The 9,417-nt window shown below is 28.7% G+C and overlaps 1 protein-coding gene across 1 annotated transcript; it reads left to right on the top strand.

The window, feature by feature from the left end:
* Window positions 1-2,752: 2,752 nt before the first annotated feature.
* On the top strand, window positions 2,753-7,975 carry LOC129312996 (fatty acyl-CoA reductase 1-like). Its single transcript, XM_054955805.1, has 10 exons — window positions 2,753-2,877; window positions 2,969-3,072; window positions 3,186-3,385; window positions 4,198-4,298; window positions 4,447-4,651; window positions 6,477-6,638; window positions 6,745-6,826; window positions 7,058-7,315; window positions 7,420-7,547; window positions 7,669-7,975. The coding sequence occupies exons 1-10, from the start codon at window positions 2,799-2,801 to the stop codon at window positions 7,847-7,849; spliced, it is 1,500 nt and encodes a 499-aa protein (XP_054811780.1). The 5' UTR covers window positions 2,753-2,798; the 3' UTR covers window positions 7,850-7,975.
* The last annotated feature ends 1,442 nt before the right edge of the window (window positions 7,976-9,417 follow it).

Here is a 9,417-nt window from a genome sequence, read left to right as displayed (position 1 = left end):
ACTTTCTATATGATTTCCATGAAATAGTTTTTGATGACATTCATGACCATTGATATGCTAAGATGCTTCTTTAGGTATTTTGAATGAAAAAAAAAGATCCTATGCCACATGTTATAGCATTATATATATTGTGTTGAGTGGCTGTAACTTTATTACTAGAATTGTATATGCATGTGTCAATTTGTTAATGTAAAATGGTTGTTTGGAATAGATTTGAGTTGGTCAAATGTCCCACACATTAGCCATTGGCTTTGGTTTTGGATTTGTGAGGTGAAAAAGTACATTTTAATCCTTAATAGGTTTTGGTAGATAAAATTCTCATATGGAGGAATTTTACACCAAAACTAAAGCCATTAGCTATATCTTTTAATAAACTTCATGTCGACATTTGAACAATTCAATTTGAATATTTGTAAAAAAAGTTATGTTTGTTTGAAGCTCTTAATCATTGTTTATGTTGTCAACATGCTAATGTGTCACCGCCATGGCATACATCATAAAGGGTGAATTTTCCTCGGCATGTGGATCAAAAGTTTTTTAGAATTGCCTTTGTTAATTTTTTTCACTTCTTTTTGAGTTTTTTTAAATAAATTAGTTTCTTGGGAACCATGTTTTGTTCTTAAATACCCTTTTTTATTATTTTAGTAATTTTAAACTATTGATTTTCAATGGTATGCCATTAGGTATAAATTAATTAACGTAATATACTAATTATTTCATCTTACTTATGTTGCTTATTTCCTAAATTATCATTGTAGGCTTATTTTATTATGTTTAAACCTTTTTCTACCATTGTTGATTCTTTTTTACCATGGTAGCCCATTTTGGATAAATTTTTTATGGTAAAAAAAGCTTTTTCAACTATTATAAATCTTATAAAAATGATTTTAATTCTTAATTTCTATGATGGCCCTTTTCTACTATAGTAGAGTTAGAGATGATATCCAAAACTCTATCTACCATGGTATAAACCTTTACTCCCTCTAATTTTATTTATAGGGTAGAAAGAGAAAAAAAATTTTAGTCCTATTTATAAGTCATATCATTAAATTTTTATTATAAATTTTCTTTTTTACCCTCCATTGAATGTTGGAGAGAGAAAATATGTTATTGAAGTGTGTATATTTAATAAGGATAAAGTTTAGAATTTATTAAATTTTAAGACAAAGTTAATGAATTTTAAGATTTTCCTTGGTACTGGTGAAATATGTTGCAAGTGACTTATAAATAGGATCAGAGGAGTATTATTTATCATGATAGTATTTTGAAAAAAAAATAGTTTTAATCTTCATTACTATATGGTAGATGCTTTTTTGCCACAATAAATGTTTAATAGTAAATATTTGATTATTTTATCATATTTCATGAAAAATCAGAACAAAATTTTAAAGTATTACACATAAATTCCACCCCCACTCTAAATCGAGATAATCAATGTACTTTTTTGTTCCCCCGATAATGGTTAGCGGGACCGGGTCAACTAAAGGACTCAATTCCTGTTTCAATAACATTGAAGACTTAACTATTATAGATTATAAAAAAAATGCTGGTATGAAGTATTACATTTAATTGGAGTTGGCAGGGTTGAATCCGATCTTGGCAATGTTAGATGCAACTAAATGCAAAAGAAAAAAAAATTATTTGCCCAGAATATCAATTATTAACCGTGTAATATATGTACTCGTTGATATTTATTAAACACTCTATAATTGATCTCTTAATATAAGATAAATTTAATCAACATCCCATTTATTGAGAATTAACGTTAGTTATATTTTAAAAAATGTTAAAAAATATGTAACTTTCTAATGTTACTTTATATCCTTTGCAGTCAGTAACAACAATAAATTGATGTTCAAGATTCAAACCAATGTAAATAAACAAGAGGTGAAATTTAAAATTAAAAGAAAATTAATTACTCAAACTTTGTTTTATATTAAGAACTGAAAAAACTTTCAAAATTTACCTTATATTAAAGTCTGGAAGGATGGAGTAGGCAATTATGTGTAAAATCTAGTAACATTATTGTCACACACGCAAACCCCATTTGATTCTTCATTTAAGGCAAAATTTAAAATATAATGCAAAATTAGAGTAATGAATTGTTTTTCTAATTTTACCCCTGTTTGAATTTCAAAACAACAATTTAATATATGATGGTCATTAATTTCAAAGAAGGACAAAATGAAAAATGATATATATTTTAACAATTTTAAGAATATGATTATCATTTTTTTTATAAACTATGATTATCATTTTCTTAAGAAGCGTTTGATTAAGTTTGTCTATATCATTAAGAACCTGAGGAACCATATATATGACATGCTTCAATTAATAAAGGGACCGAAATTAAAGTTTGGGGCGTAGATGTAATAGAAACTGCAGTAAGATGATCGTAGACAAGAAACAACGTTTATATGGGAACAAGGAAGATGAACAAGAGGGTATTTTTTCTTCTGTTGAATGTTTAAGGTATGATCCAATATTCTTGTGCTTGTGCGCGCGCGCGCGCATATATATATATATATATATATCCTTGCATTTGAGCAAAATATAAACATCAATAAGTCAAAGTAATAGGGTCCTATCGTCTCCAAGTTCCAGACTTCAATAAAGTTAGTTGACGGATCGGTGGGGCAGGAAAGTTGGGTGTTTCAGTATCAAAGAGAATAAGATGGGTTCCAGTTTCGGCGTTAATCACCTTTGTGATGGTTCCCAAACAAGCTGGCTATAAATACAGTGTTGGAAGAGCAGAACATCGCATCTTCACAAAAAGAAACAAAGTCTGCTTCTTCAAGATGGAGGTGGCAAGTGTGCCACAGTTTCTTAGGGGAAAGACGATGTTGGTGACCGGTGCAGCAGGCTTCCTAGCAAAAGGTTTCATCTCCAGCCTTTAAATTTCTTAATATAAACGTATACCATATATGTGGGCAACAGATTAAATTAATTGATAATTTGAAATGCATAGTATTTGTGGAGAAGGTGTTGAGGATTCAATCAGATTTGAAGAAATTGTATCTTCTTCTCAGAGCTTCTGACTCTGAGGCAGCCACACAACGCTTGCACGACGAGGTACATCAACTGATCCTTCAGTTTTTTTTTTAAACAAAATATTATACAGTAAAAAGCTAGTTAAAATATAATAATTCATATCTTGAATTAAAACAAGAGTTGGCTGTGTACAGATCATAAGGAAGGACTTGTTTAGAGTTCTACGAGATAAGTGGGGTGCAGATTTTGAATCTCTGATAGCAGAGAAGGTAGTTCCTGTTGCCGGAGACGTTTCTCTTGCCAATTTGGGTATTAAAGATGCGAGTCTTGAAAAGATGTGGGAAGAAATCGACATTATTGCTAACTTTGCCGCAAATACCAACTTTGATGAAAGGTATGCATGTTATCAAATATAGATGGTCAACTACCAGAAGGAAACTCTTCGAAACTAATTAAAACATCGAGTCCATTAGACTTGTTGATAACCGTTCTTTTTTGTTTAGTAACATTTTGCTTCATGAATTAAAAGCCTTTTCTATTATGAAATTTGTGAAAGATTGACCGTGAATGTATGGGGGATTCATTGAAAAATAATTATCTAATAATTTATATTAAAAAAGATATTTTTTTATATTGACAATGAAATGATTGCTTAACAATTTTATAATATAAAGTTATGAAGAGTACAATATTTTTTTAAATTATTAAATTATTTTTAAATTATTAATTTTAAAAATATTGCGCTCGATGATGTCCCAAGGTCCTAGCATGGTCTGGGTGAGATAATCATCCATATTGAGGATAGAGGAGGCAATTGCTCCTATGAAATTAGCAAAAATTACATTACTTTTTATTTAAATTACACTTGCCCTCTTTTTGAAATTGCAATTGCCCCCATGACAAATAAATTTTCCCCACATTTTCTTTAAAACTATCAAGCTTATATATTTAAAAATATTATTTACCCCTTTTATTTATAATAAAAATAAATTTATGATGTAAATGAAATTAAGATATATTTTTAAACTTTTCATATAATTTATTTATATATTACTTTATTATTACTTAAAATTATATTTTTAAAAAAAATGTTAATGTTTATATTTGGTATAAATATCGCCCCCATTACTAAATTTTCTAGATCCCTTGTTAGGTGAGATAATTGCCCAGAGGGTACTTAATTTGATCATAAGGTAACTAATGCAGATATGACATCGCCATGGAGATTAATACAATGGGGGCTTTACATGTGTTGAACTTTGCAAGGAGCTGCCATAAGATACAGGTTTTTCTTCACGTATCAACTGGTATGTTTGATTATCGTACGAGCCATCAAGCTAGTCGATCACTTGATTGAATCACAATAATCAACAAAATAACTCTCATCACTTTACTAAGTACTTTTCCGTGCCCTTGCAACTACAAAACTTAACTACATGCTACTAATAATTTCAGCTTACGTTTGTGGAGAGCCTGAGGAAAGAGAACTGATTAAAGAGGAACCATTCCGGATGGGTGAATCCCTAAAAGAGGGCTTCAGAGCATTAGACATTCACGCGGAAAGGAATTTGGTGCAGAAAACAATTGAACAGCTCAGATCAAAATATACTGGCAACGATGTGGCCATTACATCTGCCATGAAAGATTTTGGAATCAAGAGGTTCTTTCACATGCATCTTAATTGATTATATACCCATCTCCTTTCATGTTCATATATGTTTCTTCTTTTTTTGGGAAATAATCTTCTGTTTTTTAAGAAATTACTTAATAAAGCATTAATTTTGTTATGAAAACATATATGAGGAGAAGAGTAAGTTACTTAATTAATCTTATATGTTTAATACACTTCTTTTCAAATGACAATAAGTAAAATTTAAAGTATCAATAATATTATTGATAAGAATTCATTATAAAATAAATAATATATAAAAAATCTAGATGTCTTTATTTAATTAAAAATAAACATTTTTAATATATAAAATTAAATATATATAAATTTTACCACCCAATCAAACCAATTTATCCGGTTTGGCCAAACACCAAAAACCCAGTCTAATCGAAAAATAGTATCTAATCCAGTCAGGAAATCCGACCAGAAAAAATGCTAAAACAGTTGACTGTAAAAATTGTCAAGGTAGAAAACTTCACTGTGGCCTATAGGCCCATAACTGTTTAAAGCAGTCTGTCCCGATCTTGGAACTTCCCTTTCCTTGAACCTTGCTGGCATTAGCTTTGATGAACCTCCTGATTTTGACTAAATCAACCGAACCCTCAAGATTTAGGCAAAGGGACTAGGAAACTTGAACACAAGAGAGGAGAGAGCTTGGATGAGAGAACTTGAGACCTTAGAACTTTGATTACTTTCCTTATTGTTTACAAATGAGGGGTTGTGGGTATTTCTAAGCCTCCTCTTTTTTCTAGAAAATTTCAACCTCCTTAATGGACAGTAGAGATCAATCTAATCTCACAATTTACATTTATCCTCTAGAGTGTTTCATAAAAATATCTACAACAAATATCTAAATATTTACACAGATGTTTTTAGAAACTAACCTTCAAGATATGTCTTTTTTTTATTTGATTGTTTGAACTTATTTTCCTACATGCAAACATCTTTTTCATATATATATATATATATATATATCCAAATACTTACATATCTTTTTAAACAAATCTAGTTCTTGTTTCCTTTAAAAAAGGTAATCACCATCTCCAAAAAATCAATTACAATTTTTCTGAAACTCCAAAAAAGATAAGAAAATTAATTTAAACTTCTCTATCATATTTAAATGTTTTAGTTTAATTACAACCGATCCAACTACTATTTAACCTTAATTTGACCATTAGATCATGAACTAGTGTTTCAACCAATTTAATGGCCCTGGTTCTTATAACATTGTATGTAAACACTGACTCTAGTATCATGAAGGTAAATTATAACTACATATTAATAAAGTAAAAGCTAAAGTATTCCTTTAATCATTTAATTTTATACAATATTTCATTTTGATACTTTAATTTTATAAATTATTTTTTCAGTTCTTTAATCCTGACATTACCCAAAAAGAATTTACATTAAATTTTTAAATATTGATAAAATATTATCAAATGTTAATATATTAAAATTTAATTTTTTTAAATAACAATGATTGATATAAAATAATTATTTGAAACTAACAGTGCTAAAATTAGAGTACTAAACAAATACATTATAAAATTAAAAAATAAATTAAAATATTATATAAAATTAGAGCAAAAGTATATTTTAACCTATAATAAAACCACGTCCTGTTTGTTTTGTTTAAAACTACAACTATTTATTAATATCATTTACTCTGTTTTTTTTAATTAAAAAGTCAATCTTATCTTTCATATTATTACATTCAAATAATTAAATTTATTTATAACACGTATTTGAATTACAATAAAACTAACACTAGAAAAAGTAATTTATTTTATTTGTTGTATTTTGACACTAAACACAGAGCAAACTTGTATGGATGGCCAAACACTTATGTATTCACAAAAGCAATGGGAGAGATGCTTCTGTCACGATATAAATGTGAGATTCCGTTAATTATTATTCGCCCTACCATGATCACAAGTACCTACAAGGAACCCTTCCCTGGTTGGATTGAAGGTTTGAGGTATGTGTGTATACATAATATAAATTCCTTTTTACTCTCACAATAAATTAAACACTCCAAATTAAATGTGAATAATACAATATTTAATATAATTTCGGTTTTACAGAACACTTGATGCCGTAGTTGGTGGCTATGGCAAAGGAAAAATAGCATGCTTTCTTGGTCATCCTCAGACAATTTTAGATGCGGTAAGGTTGATCATATATTTTTTTATTAATTTCTCTATAATATATCAAGGGAAGTTAGATATAATTAGTGCATATTTGGAACCAAATTTTTGATTAAGTTCTTAGTTATTTTTCCCCAAAAAAAACACACAACCCTTGACTGACACAAGTGGTAATGGCTATTTATTTTAACAGAGCAATTGCTTTATTGTGGTGAAATTGACTGTATTACGATATAATAATAATGTGTAGATACCAGCGGATATGGTGACAAATTGTATTCTGGCGGCAATGGCAATTCACTCGAACAAATACATATACCATGTTAGCTCATCATTAAGAAATTCTCTCACAATTTCTCGTCTCCATGATAATTCGTATCTTTATTTCAAAAACAAACCCTTTACTGACACAAGTGGAAAGCCAACCATCATATCCAAGGGACTCATTTTGTCAAGTATGGCTAGTTTCCATGCTTACATGTTGATTCGATTTGTGCTCCCACTTAAGGTATAATTGAACTTGGTACCTAAACTTGTTGTAATTTTGAAGTGTTTAATTGTATATATGCTAATTGATTAATCTTTTTGGTATTGATTTGGTAACTGTGCAAGGCACTGTATCTGGTGAACCAAGTGTTTTGCCAGAGCTTCCGAGACTTTTATAATCGAAACGACAGGAAAGTAAAAATTGTGATACGAATCGTTCAACTCTACAAACCCTATGTGTTTTTCAAGGCATTGTATGTTCCTTATTAACTTTAATTTCCTCTCTTCGTTTGAAATTATGCACATTTATTATCCATGTGTATATGCTACATTTGAAATAGCGGCAAAGTTCGAGTTAATGATTTAATATCACAGGTTTGACGACACGAACACAGAAGAATTGCGGGAAAAAGCAAAGATGGTAAAGGATGATGGGTTTGACTTGGGGTTTGATCCCAAAAGCATAGATTGGACTGACTATTTGATGAATGTACACATTCCCGGCCTCGTCAACTACGCTATGAATTCATCTCCCAAATTGCCCAGACACGGATGAAGCTGTTAGGGGGGGGGCAATTAATGATATATTTGACGAACTAATTAATTAACTGAAAAATCCCAGAAGTGTATGATTTACCCATGAACTCGATCTTTAATATGGAAAATAACCGGTCAAGTTTGCTAAGCGACTCTGTCAAATTAAACAGTGGGGTGGAATTTATTTGATTTATGTAGCATATTTATTGTCTTGCTACGAACTTCATCGTTATTTTATTTTATAATTCCGTTTATAACATAGAATATATCACGTTTCCATTCTTTCATTATCCATGTTTGGTTGCTTTTAAAAGGCACAGAATGGCCTTTCTTAAAAATGGGGATTACCATATTTTTAGTAGGGATATTCTTAAAAAATGAGAGGGATCATGTCACCAGCCTAAAATTCACTATATATATATATATATATATTAATCAAAATGTCCTTGTAAACTTTTTCATGTCTATGCTTGTTTCCCTCGTGTTTTTTTTTTTTCATTGTTGTCTCATATTCAATACTTTTAATCATATAAAAATATTTTTTGATCCAATATTTTTAATCTTATAAAATATATTTTTTCTTTAAGAGGTCTTTGAATTTAGTCAAAATTAAAATTTAATTCCATGTGGATGGTATTTATCTTTCTTAATTTTTCTCTCTTATAAAATAAAATTTAAATTTAAAATAGTTTGATTTTTTTTTTGGAAGAAACGTTAATGTGTGTGGGGGGGGTATATTATATATATATATAAACCTGTATGAAAAAAATGTCAAAGGAAAATAAAAATGCCAATTGCATAAAAACATGAAAAAAAAAAAAGAAAAGAAAAGGTTGTTGTTTCTGTCTTACTATGGTGATAATATTATGGTTTTTAAAAAAGAAAAAATGACTATTAAGAATCTCATAAGATAATTAATTACAATAAGGTACCTCGAATTGTTGAAATTTCAATAATAGATCATGGTCCTTATTTAAAATTAAAAACATATATGAGTTTACAAAATTATCCTTGAGTATTACAAATACTATTATGGATTGGGACTATTGTTAATTAGTCTTAACCTAAAATAGTAATTTTAGTAGTATTTTTTTATTTTTCAAGTGGTTTATCTATATTAACAAGCATAAAAATTCAAAAGTGATTGACTTTATTTTTAAAAGCAACTTTGGTAAATTTTTAAGTGACTATCATATATTCATAAATGTTTTTTAAAAGTTTCATAATTAATTTTTAGCTTTATACTAGGAAACACCTATTCCCAAGTGTGGATCCTAGTTTTTCAAACTAACATTAATAATAGTTCCAACTCATTATAATAAATTCCAATAGTGTCTTTTTTTATTTTTCAAGTGAGGGGAATTTTGTAAACTCATATTTGCTTGTAATTCTAAATAAAGACTATAGTCTATTACTGTGATATCAATATTTTGGGGTCCCTAATTATAATTAATGGTCTTATAAAGTTCTTAATTGTTATTTTCTCTTTAAAAATAATGTAAATAAACTTCATATTCCTACACACTTAAGTTTTTTTTTTTAACGAAATACACACTTAAGTATTTTACTAAATAAATTTATAGTCAT

This window comes from Prosopis cineraria, unplaced genomic scaffold (genome assembly GCF_029017545.1).
Source record: "Prosopis cineraria cultivar Desert tree isolate PC_DT_omini unplaced genomic scaffold, ASM2901754v1 PC6, whole genome shotgun sequence".
Classification (NCBI taxonomy): Eukaryota; Viridiplantae; Streptophyta; class Magnoliopsida; order Fabales; family Fabaceae; genus Prosopis; species Prosopis cineraria.
This window is presented reverse-complemented; position numbering and strand designations above follow the sequence as displayed.